General features: G+C 36.8%; 2 protein-coding genes across 2 annotated transcripts; one reads left to right on the top strand and one right to left on the bottom strand.

The window, feature by feature from the left end:
• Positions 1-1,533: 1,533 nt before the first annotated feature.
• LOC116168111 lies at positions 1,534-2,154 on the bottom strand. The gene has a single exon (XM_031483780.1). It carries the CDS (start codon positions 2,152-2,154, stop codon positions 1,534-1,536), a length of 621 nt encoding a protein of 206 aa, XP_031339640.1.
• Positions 2,155-12,047: 9,893 nt separating this feature from the next.
• On the top strand, positions 12,048-19,503 carry LOC116167563 (cytochrome P450 4g15-like). Its single transcript, XM_031482954.1, has 6 exons — positions 12,048-12,253; positions 17,636-17,833; positions 17,881-18,063; positions 18,113-18,832; positions 18,880-19,065; positions 19,112-19,503. The coding sequence occupies exons 1-6, from the start codon at positions 12,052-12,054 to the stop codon at positions 19,282-19,284; spliced, it is 1,662 nt and encodes a 553-aa protein (XP_031338814.1). The 5' UTR covers positions 12,048-12,051; the 3' UTR covers positions 19,285-19,503.
• Positions 19,504-19,901: the final 398 nt, after the last annotated feature.

Below are 19,901 nucleotides of genomic sequence, written 5' to 3'. Positions count from 1 at the left end.
GGAAGCTTCCTAGTATCTATACCTACATAAATAAATTATTTTCACGGAATCAAGTTTTTTGTTTATTAAGTCTCCTAGCATACAATGGAAAAGTGCCTAACAAATTTTTATTGTTTTAATCAACACTCACCTTGATCGTGTTCTTGTTAACATTATAATAGCGTCAGATAATAATAGATTATCAATTAGGTTGCTAACATACCTGTCATTCTTGCCCCTGTTCTTGCCCTTGCCCCTTAGTAATTGCCACCCGGTCTTTACATCTCACTATAACACATATTTGTAACTTTAGGACTTACACAAACCAATTTCAAACAATAAAATTCTTTACTGTCACTGTTCAAATTAGAAAAACAAACTCATTTAACTCCTACTCCTGATTTTAAAAAAATGAACTGTATTTGCAATTGCATCTTACTATCTTCATCGCCATAATTCACAGAAAATCAGACGCTAACGTTTGCAACGTCGGTAATAAAGAAAACGCATGTATCTAATCCAAAACGTATATACATACCTTATAATCTCATGTATATACATAGAAGATCCTCGCGAGGAGGTAGAAGATATATGATCAAGTGTACTTTTAATATACATAAAAGATACATACAACGTGTGTGCATAAACATCCATATCACATCCAATATATATATTTATAGAATTTCCATACTGGAAATAAAATATGTATGTCCATAATGAATGTACATAGTACATACATAAGATGAACAGGATATTCCCTGTACATTGTGGATTTAAAAGGCATATACATAAGATAACGAATGCTATGTGGGTATTGAACTAGTTAACTGTCGGGGATGCAAAATCTGTTAATTTAAGTCAAATGATTTTTTCAAAAAGTTTTATACAAATGGAGAAAAAGATTATCTTACATTTCATAAAAAATATTCTTGATAAAAAGTTCTGTATGACTAAAATATTGGTTGAAATACAAGGAAAATCAAAATCATCATTTGAGTGAACACACACACTGATATAACATTTAACATTTGTTTATTTACTTCAAAGCACTCTATCAGGGAACGTTACACACAAGGTTGCGTTATGAGCGTTTGTTATGAACGGAATCTTGAGGGATGTTTCGTATTGCTGACGCTGACGTGTGTATTGAAATATTGGAATATAATTGCTAATTTAATTGGTAATGCAGCGTTTTATTACAAAATACAGGAAAAGAACTATTAGCGTTTTGAAATATAAACAGAATGCCAATTATTAATTATTAAATTTGTTTCACCTAGACAACCACCTATATTGTTTTTCTAGGATCTATCGATTGGCGTTAATGATCGCCACAGTACTCCCCCCTCAGTGACTACCTAATTGTTGTAGTCGCGGAAACGTACAAGCGGTTTAGTTTTTTTCCGTAGTCGAGTTGTTAAAAGAGGAGAATGATCTTCGGATGCAGTTTTTTCATTTTTTATCTCTGACATATCTTCTGGTAGGAAAGCTGGTTTTAGACGATCAATGCCAACGTTGACACTTTTACCGTTAAATAGAATAGTATAAACTTTCTCACTGCGCTTGAGGTCCGGTGTAAGGTTGCTGAAGCGGCTTTCGTACTGCATCAACTCTTAAGAAGACATGTGTACATTTTTGCAGCTCTGGATGTACAAAAACTGCAGTTTTTCCACGTCGTGCTATTGGACATGGACGAATCTCACGCATTTGATCTCTAAGTCGATCGACGAAGGTTACAGGATCCACGGAAGGATATTCGCCATCAAAGAAAAATTCTCCTGGAATTCTGAGCTGAGTTCCATAAGTTAATTCTGCAGGCGAACATTGTAGATCTTCTTTGAAACTTGTTCTTAGTCCAAGGAGGATAGTTGGTAGTAGCTCAAACCAATTAGTGCTGTTATGGCACATAATGGCGGCTTTCATGCTTCGATGCCAGCGTTCAATTAAACCATTCGATTGTGGACGGTAGGCGGTCGTGCGGCATCTCTTAATCCCAAGTAGATTCGTTAAGGACGAGGTAAGTGAAGCTTCAAATTGACGTCCTTGATCAGTCGTAATGCGTTGTGGACATCCATAACGAGACACCCAGGTGGAGTAAAATGTTTTTGCTACTGTTTCGGCGGAGATGTCCACCATAGGGGTAGCCTCCGGCCACCTGGTGAAACGATCGGACATTGTGAGACAATATCTGTGCCCTTGGGAAGGTAGGAGTGGTCCTACGATGTCAATATGGACATGCGAAAATCTACTATCTGGAACAGTAAAAGAAGTTAGAGGGTTCACTGTGTGTCGTGATACTTTCGATTTTTGACATTGTATGCATGATCGCGCCCAGGACGTGATGTCTCGATTCATGAATGGCCAAACGAATTTCTTCTTTATCGCTCGACCGGTGTTTCGTCCACTAGGGTGTGAGAGATTATGAAACATATGGAAAACTTTTCGTCGTAGACTTTTAGGTACATAAGGACGAATTATGCCTGTAGAAACATCGCAGGCTATTGTTGTTGAACTGTTATCAAATGGACAAAGCTTTTTCATTTCTAACGATGTTTCGCTTCCATTCAACAGCCGTTGTAATTCTCCATCAATTTCTTGTTCAGCGGCGAGTGTTTCAGTGTCGATTACAGTAGGCATCAATATAACAAAAACAAAAATCAAAATCTGCTAACACTAAATTAATATGTCTTTGAAAAGTTTGAGCTGCGTTTCTTAAGCCGAAAGTCATTACACTAAACTCGAAAAGTCCAAAAGGTGTGATCACTGCAGTCTTTGGAATATCACACTCAGCCACGGGTATTTGATTATAATTTATATTATAATTTGATTATAATCTATTGTCGAAAAAATTGTCTTACCGTGAAGCTTATAAAAAAAGTCTTGCAAGTTTGGCACTGGGTACTGGGGTGGTAATGTTGTTTAATCGTCTGTAATCACCGCAAGGTCTCCAGTCTCCTGGTGTTTTCTTGGGTACCAGATGAAGTGGGCTAGCCCACGGGCTATTGGATGGTCGGCACCATCCTTGATCCATCATAAACTGGAATTCCGCCTTGGCAATTCTTAATTTTTCGGGCGAAAGTCGACGAGCTGGTTGCGATACAGGCGGTCCAGTTGTGATAATGTGGTGCACCGTGGAGCTCTTCACTTTAGTGTCTGGCGGTACGGGGCGAGTGATATCTGGGAATCGAGCCAAAACCTCATGATATTTTGAAGAAACTACGAGAGTTGTAATTGTTGGAGCATCGCAGTCTTCAATGCTAGCGACAGAGGTGAGTTGAGTTCTCGAGTCAATAAGTTTTGTGTTTCTTAAATCAACTAGCAAACTATAATAACTCAAAAGATCTGCGCCTATTATGGGTTGAGAGACGTTGGCTATAACGAAAGTCCATTTATACGATCGCCTTAATCCCAAGTCGAGGCAAATTAATTTTTCTCCATAAGTTGATATTGGTGAGGCATTGGCTGCGAAAAGCGACACTTTAGTGAGTATGCAAGTTGACTTACCCAAGAACTGCTTTGGAAGCACCGATATATCTGCTCCCGTGTCGATTAGATATCGAATTCCGGACTTTTTATCTGTTATGAAGAGGCGATGATGTTTTTCGCTACCCCCGAACACTGCCTCATGTGTCGGTGGGTTGTTTAGTTTTCCTTCGGCTTGAAATTACAGGGAGGTTTGCATTTTCTTGCCTTTTCACCGAAACTGGCATGGTAGTAACAAACTTCCTCTGCTGGGCGATGTCTAGAGTTACCGGAGTGTCTCCGTGAACGAGATTTAGATCGACCATAACGCTGTTGTGAACGTCCTCTATCGGTGGTGAGGGTTTTAACCATGTCAGTGAGCATCTCAATTTGTTTTTGCATTACTAATAATGCAGATGCAGATTCTGACATGTCCGTGCGTCTGGGAGACGCAGCACGGTTGACTGCGGAAATCGACCCAGAAGCGTATATTTCCACAAGTTTGTCTGCGACGTCGGCCATCTTATCCAACGTGACACCTTCGCTGGCAGAAAGAATGAGCTGGATATTTTGAGGCAAGCGCTGCACCCACAGGGTCTTCAGTACGTCTTCGTTAATGCGTTATCTGCTAAGCTTCTCATCTGTCGCAGTAATTGGGAAGGTTTGTGATCACCTAATTCAATTTCATTAAGCAGCTTGCGCAACTGACGATCCTGCGAGTCAGAATACGCCGCAATGAGTTTCTTCTTTATGGTCTCGTATTTGTCTGTCGAGGGTGGATTAGCCACGACGTCGGAGACTTGTTGTAATACATTACAATCGAGTGCAGCTACCACTGTGAAAAATCTTGTGATGTCTGACCTGATTTTATACGTATGTAATTGGGCATCTACTTGTGCAAACCATAGGACGGGGTCCTTTTGCCAAAAAATTGGTAATTTAACCTTTCTAATCTCCTCTATCGTATCTGTTGTAGGTTCCGGTTGTTGTCGACTTTCCGCTAATTGTTCCTGCAGCCGCGCGATGAGCGTTTGTTGTTCCTGTAGTTGTTGTTCCATTTTTCAGATGTGTCCGCACGTAATCACTCACGTATCACGTCGGGGTCACCAAATTGTAGCGTTTTATTACAAAATACAGGAAAAGAACTATTAGCGTTTTGAAATATAAACAGAATGCCAATTATTAATTATTAAATTTGTTTCACCTAGACAACCACCTATATTGTTTTTCTAGGATCTATCGATTGCACATTGCGTTAATGGTCGCCACAGTAACAATTACAACGAACATTTTGCTCTCCACTACAGTTTGAACGTAATTATTCTCTCACTCCAAATGATGATTTTGGTTTTCCCTGTATTTCAGGAAATGTGTTTAATTATAGATCTACAAGTCAAGCCTGAAATACTCAGATACTGCAAACAAAAAGCTGAACCTAGAGACACCACTTCCCTAGATAACCAGGCAAAAAGTGCTGGATTTAAAACGGGGACAGACACCACCGTAATGTTATACTAATTACCCTGAAGCGGCGCAGTCTGAAAGACCTACAGAGGGAACCAAAAGCCCCGTAATTATCGCAAAAATCCCCTCGCAATACGGTTCCAAAGCGGGAGAGTAGCTCTCGGGTTCGCCCCCTGATAGTATAATTTGTAAGACTATATCGTCATAAATTTGGGCAGAAATTTTAATCGGTATAATCTTGGCAACCCTCAAACATCTTGACCATACAGTCTCCAGTGCGTGTCTACTATCGGAATCTATCCTAAATCAACTTAACCATCAACTACTTAATAAACAATCCAAGGAAAAATAAATGAATATAATACAAACAGAAAAATATAAAACCCCCAAAACCCCTTATCAACAATTCTAAGGAAAGTATCAGGGGAGGAGTCTTTCCTTTGATGATGATCAAAACCATTGAATATAATAATCAAAGATCAAAACCTTACAAATAATATCATCTTTGAAAAACGGTTACGACGGAACGATTGGTCCTTCTGCTGCAAATCCACGCAGAATATGTTTTTTTTAAATGGATGGTCGAAAAACTGAAGATGGTGTATAGGTATTTGGGAAGCCCAAAAGGGATTAAAAAGGTTTCCGGCTTTGTACGAGTCGGGAAGCACGGCATTTTTTGTGTAATTTGCCTGCTCCAATTCTCATTTAATTATGTTTGATATTCATAAGGTATTCCTTGTCACTACCATCATGCATATAAACTACAATGCTACTATGCACTTATAAGTATACATAACAAGCTGAACACACCGTTAGCGATCTTCTCACGTCCGTAACAAATATTGATTATGGGCTCTTCTGTCACCAATCTGCCATAAAAACCTGCTTAAATATTATAATTTATACCATACACGCATTTTTACTGTTTTAATCAATTGAAAATTAATACATTACTTTCCCTTTTTAGTAGTTTGGATATTTATTAATGGGTAGTAATTTCTAATTAGGTACTTTTTAACTGTATTATATAATTCAGACACGAAGATGTGTTATGTGTGTACTTTCTTTTTATAACTATGGACTGACATGCAATTCGGTAATGACCTTCTTAGCGATTGAGAAGTGAAATTGTAAATAGAATGGTACTGAGTACCATGTTCCGTTTACTTTCGATTGTTTTAAGTTGAACGAGCGCCTCGGTGAGTAGGTACCTACGTGCAGGTGCACTAAATCTCTATAGTTTGAGTACATATCTAATTTTCCAAATTATAGTATGTGCATGAGTTTCGGATCTTGTTTGTTCTGGAAACCCAAATATGCTTAAAAAAGGAATATCACACAAATACACTCTACACTGTGATCATTTTAAGGTCACATGGCTATTGCATAATTGAAATAGTGTTTAATATCACAGCATTCTTTTGAACTGAGGCATGATGTTTACTTAAAAGGTTCTTCACTTTCGCACAGCGAAAGTAAATGCTTCACGCATAATCTAGAAAGTTACTGAAGGACACATACCTATACGTATCAATTTCCATCTTTTATTTTACTCAATGATCCAGATCAATCGGTATTACACGCGGAAGTTATCAACCATTTGACTTGGAATTTCCTTCGAAAATTTTATCTTTTTATGAAATACCTAGACACGTAACGCATATAGGTACCCATTACGGTAAACGGCTCACTTCCTGCTTACATGTTACAATTATGCATTTTTTATTAGGTATAACCGTTGATTTAATTACTCAATGGTATAACGCATAATACTCCAATATAGTAAATGTTCGATTTCCTAAATCTTTTACTATAAGTTGGTGCTGCTTTTAGATTGATGCTACATAGACACCCCGTCCCATTAAAATGGACTATTTTCAGTTGAAGAGAATTAAGTATTCTTATCTATATCGTTTTGATTTTAAAGGGCCACAGAAAACGACTGTTTGTAATCGTATTCCTAACTTTAGTGATTGAATAGAAATTTTATTTTTTGTGAAGTACCTACGGTTTTTCTTGAAAGTTTTATGAAGAAATGTCAATTGTTAATGTAATTTTATCAAATCTGTTTTCGCTATTTTGTAGTGTATCAATCGCGGGTGTGCACCTCCTATCTTGAACGCGATCTTACGACTCATACAAGGTCAAACATTTTTTACCGGCGGTCTATCGAAATGAGTGGAGAGTTCTATTTCTTTTATTTTTTCGCCAGAAACAATAAAAACTATCACAGTTGTAAGTTATTTGCAAAGTTCAATGGGAAAACGTAGGAAAGCTATGTACCAATGTACAATTAATGTCTAAAATATTTACCGTTTCATAGCGAACGTGAACGACAGTATGACTGGCGATAAACAGCGATAACAAGAAATGTATTGCGGAGTTACCACGATTTATTTCTATTTATCCGAGCTCAATCAAACCAGAGCATTAGATTTTTAATTTCAGGTTTTGAGAAGAGATAAGAGGCCATACTTCCGAAAAGTAAAGGATATAAGGACATTTGTTTATTACTGAGGTAATCATAGGTAAATTAAATAGTGTATTAAGAGACAAGTGCATAATCACGTCTTTAAAGCGCGCGAAACGAGTTTAATAGCCCGACGCGTAGCCTTTAAACGTTGCAAGTGCTTCAAACACAAATTATACACGCGTTTCTGATTGTATTTTTTTTTATTATCCTTAAAAATATAAGGGAAATAAAACTTCGGTTGTAAAAGATAACCGTCCATTCAATTGCTTGTTGCAGGAGCAGGAGAAAAGTTAGTAGGAGCAAAATCCAGTAAAGTAAAGAATATGAAAAGCTATTTTTGCGGATAAATAGGAGACATCTTACGACCAAAGTTTTAAATGCATCGATAATGCTGGCATATAAGGAATTATCAAAGGTCTTTAAATCTGTCATCCTTTGGTGCATTCATTCAAAACTTCAAACAATGCTGCGATTAAGTAATGAAAGTAACTTTAAACAAAGCATAAGTACAAGCCAAAGAAATTTTTTGCATTTACAGAAAGCGACCTAAGAAGATTTTTATCTCAGTTCCAGGTGACAGTTTCATAAGTCATAATTGAAGTAACACTACTTAGCAACTTTTGAAGCACTTGTGTTTTAAAGACCCGATGTCGCACGCATTTGAGTGTTCAAAACGGAGATCGTGATTCCGGTATAATACAAAATTATCACAGTCAGAGCCGTAGCCAGATTAGTTACGAAGAGCGGGCAAATAAATCTACAGAGCGGGCAGGTGAAATATTAAATTCCCGCGCAGATACCACCCGCTGAATAAATTCGTTCTTAGCCCAACCCACGAAAGTGGGCGCTTATGTCTTTACATTTCCGTCCGTGTGTCTGTCGTTCCGTGCTATAGCTCAGTTTCCTAGACCTCGCACCGACTTCAAGTTTTCGCTATATGGAAGCTTGTGAGTTCTAGGTGCGCAACTATCAAAAATTAACTTAGGCATTCATCATTTTCTTGCGGTCAAAATCGTTATTTATGGCCCAATTTTGTTGGGAAAAAGATCAAACTCAACTGCTCCATAACCAAGAAATGATACACGTGTTTTTTTTGTGAAATAAATATTTTTACCCAAAGGATGTCAAAATCGTTATTGATGCATCAATTTTCTTGGGAAACTCAATTGCTCAATGCTCAAGAAGTGGTCTATGTTTATTTTTGGTGACATTTTTTTGCGACAAAAATATCAAAATAGTTATTTATGTATGGGTTTTCTTGGGAAGAAAGCATCGTATCGCCTTCAGATGTTCGCTGTATGAAAGTTTATCAGTTCCAGATGTGCATACTATAAATAATTAATTTTGGTATCTATCACTTTATGGCCTAAAGGCGATATATCTTCTAAATCCTTATTTATGCATCAATTTTCTTAGGAAAAAGCCCCTGTTGTGTTGCTGTCGAGTCGCCTTTGGAAGTTGAAATTAAATACGATTTCCAATGTAAACAAAAATTCCAAAGGTGACTCGACACTCGACAGCAACTCATTTGTGATCGCATTGTATATTATGTATATTATTTATGTTGAAGTTTTCTATCTCTTCTTTTGTTAAATTATTTCGGAAATATTTGATCACCATCAGCATGCTTTGTGTCATATTAACAAATTTTCAAGAGCGGGCACAGCGGGTCCCAAGAGAGGTCTTAGCTTATGCAATAACATATCCGAGTGTCTGGCAGCAATTTCGCGGATGTCACAGCGATCGTGGGTGGCCGCAAAGAGTTACAATTTTGAAAATTCAAACAATTTTATTATTAATGAGCTTATTATTATTAATGTACTGTATGATCTAAGAAAAAATGTTACTTTTGCTTTTGTCGTTGAAATGACAAGTTTCATATTAGCGAAAGAGGGTTATATGTGAAGTGCAAAATTTCATTAAAGAAGTGCCGTGTTCTGAATCAGATGGACGTGCCTTTTACTATGGAAGATTGTTGTTTTAGCATTTTTAATAGAAGAAATAAACCCATAAAGAGCGTTTAAAAAAGCGGCAGAGCACCTCGGTGTGACCCCACGGAGTCATTGGATTTGACCCATTTTCAATTGGCTTGTTACATTTGGTATATATGGTTTGAACCGAATAGGTTTAAGTGGTTGCCAGAGGCGGAGAGGTGTGACCCTACGGGGTCATTGGATTTGACCCATTTTCAATAGACGTGTTACATGTGGCATAGAAGTCTACTGTGCAAAGTTTCAACCGAATAGGTTCAAGCGTTTGGCAGAGACAGAGAGGCCCATTTTCAATAGGCTTATTACTTGTGGCATACAGGTCAACTGTGCAAAGTTTGAACCAAATCGGTCCAAGCGTTTGACAGTTACCGTGTTCACGGACAGACGGACACCATCGACTCCCCTATAAAGCTTTCATCACTTTGCTCTGCCGCTTAATAAATATTTCATTAAAATTGTCAAAAACCTATGAAGGTAGACGCAGCTCCTCCAGTTCTATTATATTAGCGAACTTGAATGTTTTCCATATTTATTTCGAACAACAATTAAAACTGTGGCACTAGAGCAAGTAGTGTTTACTTTGCAATCAACATTTTACGTTTAGTGACGTTTGATAACGGAATCAGGATTTCCAAACTTTCGTTCGAACTTAAATTGGATTATTTGGTAATTCTTTTCCGAAATGTTGCTAGTGTTATAAATTGTATTAAATTCCTTTCCGGAAGGGGATTTTGTCACAACACTGTCATAACAAATCTGCGTCTACTGTTCAAAATGCTCTAATCGACATGTAGGCCACCGCCACAAAACTCCTTTAATCGCAGCAACTTTAGTTTTAACCATGTTTTTCTGATATTCTCATCTTATTTAGAATAAATATTAGTCTCAGTATGCATAATTTAGATAGTCAAAAATTTACTATTTTATTTCACTTAATATTTTTAGTTTATGACAGCCATAATGCCAACTAAATTAGGGCGACATATAATAACAAGTTAAAAAGTAATCGTAAACGATTTACATAAAGCGCATTTCCACTTGCATTCATTCAACTTCTGTTAAAATCGTAAAAATCCGCCCACAAATATGAAAGATAGCGTTGCACATGGGCAATCCATTGTTGACGTGCTACTTCAATTTCAGTTTATGCGAAGAATTTCATTTCAATGCTTTTCTAAATAAGAAAGTTGGAACTGCGCATGCGCAAACCTAAATTTTAAAACTAATGTTAGATTTTCCTTTGTTCCAAGCGCCTAAGTATCAAATTTCACTTAAATAGTTCCATAGATAAAAAAGTTGGCACTGCGCATTCGCAAAATAAAATTTTGAAACTAGCGCTAGATTTTCCTTTATTCCAAGTGCCTATGTATCACATTTCATTTAAATTCTTCCATAAATAAAAAAGTTGGCACTGCGCATGCGCAAAGCCAAATTTTGAAACTGGCGTTTGATTTTCCTTTATCCCAAGTGCCTATGTATCAAATTTCGTTTAAATTCTTCCATAAATAAAAAAGTTGGCACTGCGCATGCGCAAAACCAAATTTTGAAATTGGCGTTTGATTTTCCTTTATTCCAAGTGCCTATGTATCAAATTTCATTCAAATACTTTTATAAGTAAAAAAGTTTGCAATTCGGCTTATAAATGGTCGAGATGCGAAAAGGGCACTGTGAATTTTGAATCGATTCGATTCAACTTTTGGCATTGCGTATTATATGGCTAAAGCTATGCCCATATTGAATTTCATGCAATTCAGTTCATAACTAACGGAGATGTAAAAGCGATCGAACATTTCTAAACAAAGTTATCGTTCACACGGACAGATAGATGGACAGACAGACAAAGGAACAGACGGACAGACCAACCGGCAGGCGACAGATAGCAATGCAAAATTATAAACGATCTCTAGGATCGTTAATAAACGGCAAAAGTGTAAAATTATGGAAAATGTAAAAAACGGTTTTTTGTTTTTTTTTACAATAACTTTTTTTGTAAGCGGTACAGAAAAAATTCCTTCCTTGGTACAAGACTCGACACCATAACGAACCAAATAGCGAAAAAAGTAGAACAATAGCTCTTAAGATAAAAAACTAGTAGCGTCGCAAAGTTAGCGGACGGACGGACGGACGGACGGACAAAGTGGCCACAATAGCGCATTTTTTTTTATTTTTGTGGAAATGCGCTAAAAATGTAAAATAACTAATAATAAAAAAAGTAAATTAACATATTTTGGTATACTCCAAAAATTTTGGTCATAAAAACGTAATTCCGAGCACTAAATAATTTTAAATAGAAAGAAAAAAGAAAGATTAAATTAATGTTCTTAATACTATCACGACGAAATGTCCGCTTTTTGGATTACTTTACATATTCACAAAATAATTACAGATCATTTGAATTTTAAATAGGTTGCATCTTACAAACGAAACCTAGTAATCAATAATTGGGGGGTTATATTTTTTGGTGTTTGTGTTCGGGTGCAGGACAAATTTATAGAGCTGTCGAGTTCACATAATATTTGTAATAACTAATAATATATTACAGACGGAAGTTAATTTAATCGCTTGTAGTCAAGATAAGTCCGAAGAAAGTTTTACGTAACAAATCTTTAAGAATATTGTGGAGTGGTTTCTAATTCGCTAAACACCATATTCATTAACAGTCCTTGTACAGAGAAAGCAAGAATGACACTGAGTGATGCCGAAGACGTGATCTTATTTACTACTTTGCATGTATTTGGGTTTCTATTTGTGCCCTTCGTAATTCTTTGGTTTATTTATTGGAGAAGATCGCAAAGAAATTTGATAGTACTTGCAGAGAAACTTCCAGGGCCCAAGGGATGGCCTATTATTGGAAACGCCTTGGATTTCATAGGAACATCTCCCGGTAAGCGTTTTTCATAACTTCAATTTTTATCATATTTTCGCGTACTTAGTAAATTAACATTTTTCGCTACCTATACGATTATTAACGAGCTTTCGTGTGCGACAGGTTTATTTACATTTAATTTTGGAGATAAGCATTTGGAACTATATATACAATCTATGGAACCATTTGTTTAATTTTCTTCTCAACCATAAAATAGAGACGGATCGAATTAATGGCTTTACCGTATTTTGGTAATCTCCTACAGATATCCGCCCTAAAATGGTACATCTCTAAAGTGCAGTTGGATACATTTCTAATACAATATCGATGCAATTTCGTATAAAAATGTATACCTAAAAGTTAGCAATAAAGTTTCATTTTTAAATATCCGAAACTCCATTTTGGACAACAAAAAGTTGCGGAAATGTGTTAAAAGGCTATGCGCATTTTGTATGCGAGTGACCTAAAATTCTTGCCTAGGTGTAATACGTTAATATTCAGAATTGTTTTGTCAACCAGTTTCTACATATTTTAGGGAAGATCACAAGACACCTTTGCTAATATTAGGTCTATCGGAAATTAAAGGGATAAGATTAAGTGGAAAAACAACATCATGCGCCCCTTGTTTTTTAAAACTGCTGCATTTGTAATTAATTTGGTTTAATACTGATGCATAATTAGAACCGTATATTTGACATTTTTCGCCTTTATACGAAATAATAATTTCAAAAATTAAGGTGGGTCGGCTAAGTGCACGTAGCCCCGGATTTTTTGAAACTTGAAACGTTGGCATATGCCTGGCGTCGCCTCCTCTCCCAGGATTTAGTCAACTGTCGTGGTAGGCACTATCAGGGACGTTTCTCCACTACTTTGTTGCCATCGCGCTAATAAAAAAATTTTTTATTATGCGAGGAATAACGCTAATTATGCGCCTATTTGTGCCGATGGAATAAAATTTTATGTCCTAATAAAACATAAGTTATTGTATAAACCAGCATCACTCAAACTCACATTATTTCAGTCAACTTTACGCGACTGCTAAAGTTTTTATAAATGAATTTTTGATGGTGATGGAGATGAGCCAGCAGAACCACTTTCTGTGGGTGACTATGTTTCAATCAGTGATGCAGATTCAAGGGGATATCGGAGGTCCTGAAGGATTACCTGGCGTTTTAGAAGGGAGAGGTGTTTCCAGTACCAATGTTTTGACATTTTTTTATTAAAAAAGGGTGCTCCTGCTGATAGGTGGCGACAGAGTAAAATGCCACCTAAGCATAGAAATACATTACATGACTAATTCATATCTTATGCCACTGCGCGACCCAGCTCCATCAGTTGTATAAAGCAGTGTATCCCCTCCAATTGCGGTGCACCCTTAAGTGTGTGCGAAACACCTGCATTAGATGCTTCTGTTCTACACTTTAAGTGTTCGACCCTTTGGTTTTTTTTAGGTTTTTGAACATAAAAATCACAAAAATGAAATTAGTTTTTAAAAATTTCAAAGGCCACTGCAATTCTTGGCCGGCTTCACCAAAATCTTTGGTTTAGGTTCACTTATCATTCATAATAGGTATACAAATTTGTTCACGGAATAAACTCCCCTGGGTCGACTTCTTCAGGAATGTCAAATTGACTCTCAGCATAAATCTTTCATACAAAATCCCCAAAACTGTTGACTTCTATTTTTACACAATGCAAACATTCAAAATAATAATTTATCAATGAGTTAAAGTTTTCTCCCATTGATAGTTGTTTCTCTTCTTTTGAAAAGTAGCCGAAATTTTAAAAATGCGCAACGCAATCGAACCTTGTGTTTATTGATTGGATTAACTCACCAATGTTCCGCAGTGGGGAAATGTCAAAAAATGTACAGGGTGTCCCATTAATAATGGTCGCAGGCCATATCTATGGAACCGTAACTTGCACAGCTTTGGGGAAAAAAATTTGTTAACAAAGGGGGCCAAGAGAAATCGCCGGAAATTATTTTCAAGTTTATAACTTCGCCGCTAGAGGGCGTACGATTCATGGTTAAGTATAAAAATGACCTTTCTAAAATACAGGGTGATTCCTATAGTACCTGCCACCGTTTGGGAGCGTGTAGGTGGTGCGTAGGGGAGTATTTTGATATAGGACACTTGGGGTCGGAAATCTAAAATAAGGGTGCCAGAGCCAAATTTACCTTCTGGAATTTCGCGCCTGTAGGTAGGCAACCCAACCGGCCGGCGGTGCACACGGAGCGATCTCAGGCGGCGATGTGTGGCTGACACTTGATCAGAATTTTGTTTAAACCCACGAAATCCCGTCTGCAACGACGCGTATCAAGTGAATAAACACTATGGCAATAGTATAATAATAGTTGGCTAGATGTAGGAAGTGCATTGAGAACAACGGTGGCCACGTTGAACACTTGTAAACGTTATTGCTTTTGACTGTCGTTTTCCCTCCTTCCCTCCCATGTCGCTTCCTCGCGCTAACTCGCTCTGCATCGCTCCGCGCGAAACGTCGGTCGGTTGGGTTGCCTACATACAGGCGTGAAATTCCAGAAGATAAATTTGGTTCTGGCGCCCTTATTTTAGATTTCCGACCCCAAGTGTCCTATATCAAAATACTCCCCTAGGCACCCCCTATACGCTCCCAAACGGTGGCAGGTACTATAGGAATCACCCTGTATATCCAACAAACATGCATAAAAAATACATGCATAGCAATCTTGTATCCATTTTGCATCATTTTGATGCAGCACATATTGCTCTAGCTCATTAAATATGAGGGGTGGGCGAAGGGGAACATCTCTTTAAAGAATTGAATGTAACTTCGGTTTAGGTTAACAGATTTTCACATAATAGGTCTTGTTGAAAAGAGCTCTCTTCGTGGAATCACATTTTACACGAATAGAATATTTTTAGTAAATGTGATGAGTGGTAGAGGGCGCGATGTGACATTAACATAAACTTTACAGTTTTTTTTACATTTCAAATGGAACGATATAATTATTATATGATATGAAATAAGATGAAAAAGTGAGAATATCAGTGAAAACCGCATTTTGATATCTGTTTTCTAAGCAGAGATATGGCGAAAATACGAACAGTCACAAATTGCCATATTTATATTCATCCAAGTTGAATTTGAAACAAACGAACACATAGCAACCAATAATTATGTCAATGTGAATGAGGCGAGGGCAGTTCAAAATTAACACTCAATCTAAGTTGTTAAATTATGAGCTACCAAAAATTACTCAAACTTTAAATCAGAGAAATATGAATATAAATAATAAAAGAAATAATAATATAATTAACATAAATGTTCTATGTCTGCCATTATTTTCGATACAAAGACTGAAAGACGAGTCTCTGCTGCTGCTCTGCTTTTGTTTCAAAGCCAACTTGAATTAACATCAATTTTGCAATTAAAATTTGTGAATGTTCGGATTTTCGCCATATCTCTGCTTAGAGAACAGATATCAAAATGCGGTTTTCACTGATATTCTCACTTTTTCATCTTATTTGATAATATCATAGAATAATTATATCGTTCCATTTGAAATTTTCAAAAAAAATGCACAAAGTTCATGTTAATGTCACATCGCGCCCTCTACCACTCGGCACATTTACTAAAACGACTCTATTCATGTAAAATCTGATTCCACGAAGAGAGCTCTTTCCAACAAGAGCTATTATGTAAATATCTGTTAACCTAATGCGAAGTTACATTTAAACCTTAAAGAGATGTTCCCCTTCCCACGCTCCTCATATTTTATAAGCTAGAGCAAAATGTGATGCGTACTTTCACCTTGAAAGTTGCCTAAGAATGCATCTCCCCCACCCAATTTTTACTTATGTACTAGCCCCCTACACCCGAAACAGCTCCAACGCAAAACATAATTCGGCTATGTTTTTTATGCATGAAATGTATAGCAGAAGCGCCGTCGTTCATGGTCCGTTAGGATGATGGTTTTTAGAATGGGCAAGACTCTGGCGTTTCGACACTTATCTATTGCACACTCGTTTCTTATCTTAACGCGTTTTATTTTTTTTAATGCTCTTAACAACCTATTATTCTTTCAAATATGTCATAAACTTTAAATACCGTACTCTTGATGGTTCTTGCTGCTCTTCCACCTCTAGTCGCTCCGTTACAGGTCCAAGAAGAATACCAAAACGCATACAAAGGTTCCAAAAGGAAAATTACCTTACAAATGACTATTCTTTCTTCATTGAAAAATTTTTTTCTTTTGTTTTACACGAAACTGGTTTAGATGAGAAGAAAAGTGTAAGCATAACTAACCTTGCAAGGGTATCTCTTCATCCGGATCTTCCAGAAACTTTTCTTACAATCGCCAAGTCCGCGAACATATTTTTTTTATTTAAAGCGTTTCTTCAAAATTTAATTGCACCGAACACATTATAACAGTGTATTGAATGTCCAAGAAAAACACACCGCCTTAATTATCTTTCGGGGTGGTTCACAAGGACCCTACTCAAAAATTTTAAATTAATTAACCTGAAAAAAATGTTAACATTCCATTAGGAATTAATTTGAAGTGTCAAATTTGGAGTCCAAAATATACGGTTGTGGTCAGCAGTGGTTCATCAGAGCCCCAACAGTGGTTAAAAGCCAAAAATCCTTGAAAATGAAACATTGTGTTGTGTTATGACTTTATTAATTCTTTAATTTGAATGTAACAAATGCGGGTACACTAAAAAAAACATTAATATCTTTTATGTCGTACTAACCTATCATAGCACATTTTATATCTGTGATACGCGGGCATAAAGTGGGCCCTATGGCATTAAGTATCACCATAGTAACTCATTTATACTTAATGACAAAACAAACAAATATTTGCAGGTAATTGAAAATTAGAAACGTCAATTATTAAATGTCAATACTTATTAACTCACAAGATTTGCCTTATTTCGAATAGTTTCTGAAACTTCTTCCTCATTCATGATGAATTGAATTATTTAAAATTACGTTTGACGTTTGGATGGTTTCAATCACATTAGCAAATTCGAACCGCGCATACTCGATCAAACATAATGAATTATTTTGTAAACGAATTTTGACGAAGAAAACTATTTGTAAAACATAAACAGCTGATGTTTATATTCTCGAGGGCGACGAGTTAAAAAGCTCGAGGGCCTATGCCTATGCCGATTATGCCCTTAATACACAAACAACTATTATCTAAAGTGAACAAACCCTTGCAATGTAACACAGAAACTTTAAACAAACATAACGCACCCTTGCTTCAACAAATTTGCTTGTAAAAACTAAAGTCGCATTAGATTTTATAACGAAGCAGAAATTTTACATTTTCTGGATGGATCACCATATAATGATATCTACTATAGCTAGACAATAATTATTACAACTTTTTTATCCATTTTTCAGATATATTTACGAACGTATACAAACACACTTACGACTACGACCGTATAATTCGGTTGTGGATAGGACCCAAGCTGATGGTATTCTTACTCGATCCACGCGATGCTGAAATTATTTTAAGTAGTCACGTGCACATTGACAAGTCGGCCGAATACAAATTCTTTAAACCTTGGCTTGGCAATGGTTTATTGGTTAGCACCGGTAAGCTGTCCATTGGAGAAGGTGTAAATACATCCGTTTCATTTTAGGTCAAACATGGAGATCGCATCGAAAATTAATAGCGCCCACTTTTCACCTGAACGTGCTGAAGGGTTTTATTGATTTATTTAATGTGAACAGCAAGGCTACCGTGGAGAAAATGAAACTGGAAGAAGGGAAAATCTTCGACTGTCACGATTACATGTCGGAAGCTACGGTGGAAATGTTGCTGGGTATGTTTAATTTATGATTCTGATTTTATGTACCTACATAAAACTGCAGAGACGGCAATGGGGGTAAGCAAAACTACGCAAGACCAAAGCGGCTTCGAGTACGCTATGGCAGTAATGAAAATGTGCGATATTTTACACTTGCGACATACCAAATTGTGGTTAAGGCCAGACTGGCTATTCAACTTAACGAAGTATGGAAAAATTCAGAAACATCTTTTACACATAATCCACGGCTTAACAAAGAAGGTCGTGAAAAATAAAAAAGAGTACTTCAATCAAGGAATGCGTGGTACCGCTGCTGTGGTACCACGGGAAATGCAATCAAATCAACATGGCACACACAAGACGTCTGTTGAAGGAATTTCGTTCGGGCAATCGATCGGTTTGAAAGATGATTTAGATGTTGACGATAATGATGTAGGTGAAAAGAAAAGGATGGCTTTCTTAGATTTGATGATTGAAGCATCTCAAAACGGCGCCAACATAACGGATGAAGAAATTAAAGAACAAGTCGACACCATCATGTTTGAAGGACACGACACGACAGCCGCAGGCAGTAGCTTCTTTCTATCTCTAATGGCCGCTCACCCGGAGGTGCAAGATAAAGTAATTAAAGAAATGGACGATATATTTGGAAGCTCCGAACGTTCTGCGACTTTTGCTGATACCTTAGAAATGAAATATCTCGAAAGGTGCATCTTAGAAACTCTTCGAATGTATCCTCCGGTCCCTGTTATAGCCAGGCAGCTGAAGCGGAATGTTCCATTGGGTTTGTATTTGGAAGAAAAATTTAAAAATACAATTGATTTATTTTAGCAAATGGTGACTACACCTTGCCTAATGGGTGTACAGTAATTGTTTGCACATACAAAATCCATAGACTTCCGCACATATATACAAATCCAGATAAATTTGATCCTGACAACTTTCTACCAGAGCGCACCTCCAATAGGCACTACTATGCCTTCATACCATTCAGTGCCGGACCAAGAAGTTGCGTTGGTACGTACGCTTGCCTAATTTCACAAAGGTGAACGAAAACTTTTAGGGCGTAAATACGCAATGCTCAAGTTAAAGGTTTTACTCTCAACAATCATGCGTAATTTTCGCATCAAGTCGGATTTAAAGGAAAAGGACTTTCAACTGCAAGGAGATATTATCTTAAAGAGAGCTGAAGGATTTAAAATTAGACTGGAATCTAGAAAACCGCTTAGTGGTTAATGATAGTAATGTACACTATTTTAGTAGGTAATAACGGTAAAATGATACAATGAGTCTCAGGTTGTATATAAAAACTTTCTTTTGATGCGTAGGTTTTGAGATGATCAGCAAAACTTTTACGGGTTTTACCGTTTCATGTACATAACTAATTATTTACCTGAAAGCATTTAATAAACTAAATAATATGGAAATTTATAATGAGCAATTCTTAAGAATTTAAATAATCCCAGAAACATTAACCAAAACTGCTCCCAGGACCAGACCATGACGGCCACCTCCCATAGTCATGTCATAAAGTAAAATTTTTAGAACAGTAGGTAATAGGGAAATGGGAATGCAATCCGGCAGCAAAATCTCAATCCCGGTATTTGCGGGATTGTTAGATGTTAATCCCGCGGGATCCCGGTATTTGCGGGATCCCGCAAACCTTTAATTAATAAATTGGCAAATACGCAATTCTGTGCGGTTAACTTCTGTATTAAAATAAATAAATTATCACAATATTCAGCCTAACTTAGAACTCAAAAAAAAACCTCACCTGTAAAGCACAAATAGGTGAACTTCTAAAGTTTTTAACGAACAAAGTTTAACAATTATTTAAAAAATAACTTCTCCGT

Source organism: Photinus pyralis, unplaced genomic scaffold (assembly GCF_008802855.1).
Source record: "Photinus pyralis isolate 1611_PpyrPB1 unplaced genomic scaffold, Ppyr1.3 Ppyr1.4_LG4, whole genome shotgun sequence".
In the NCBI taxonomy this organism is placed as follows: Eukaryota; Metazoa; Arthropoda; class Insecta; order Coleoptera; family Lampyridae; genus Photinus; species Photinus pyralis.
The sequence above is the reverse complement of the archived record's forward strand: the minus strand, read 5'-3'. Positions and strand labels throughout refer to the sequence as shown.

Excerpts from the sequence above, each read along its gene's own strand:
- LOC116168111 (XM_031483780.1), bottom strand. The coding sequence starts at position 2,154 with ATGTCCGATCGTTTCACCAGGTGGCCGGAGGCTACCCCTATGGTGGAC.
- LOC116167563 (XM_031482954.1), top strand. The coding sequence starts at position 12,052 with ATGACACTGAGTGATGCCGAAGACGTGATCTTATTTACTACTTTGCAT. Across the intron at positions 17,834-17,880 it reads TGGTTTATTGGTTAGCACCG|GTCAAACATGGAGATCGCAT; the intron begins GTAAGCTGTCCA and ends GTTTCATTTTAG. Across the intron at positions 18,064-18,112 it reads TACGGTGGAAATGTTGCTGG|AGACGGCAATGGGGGTAAGC; the intron begins GTATGTTTAATT and ends ATAAAACTGCAG.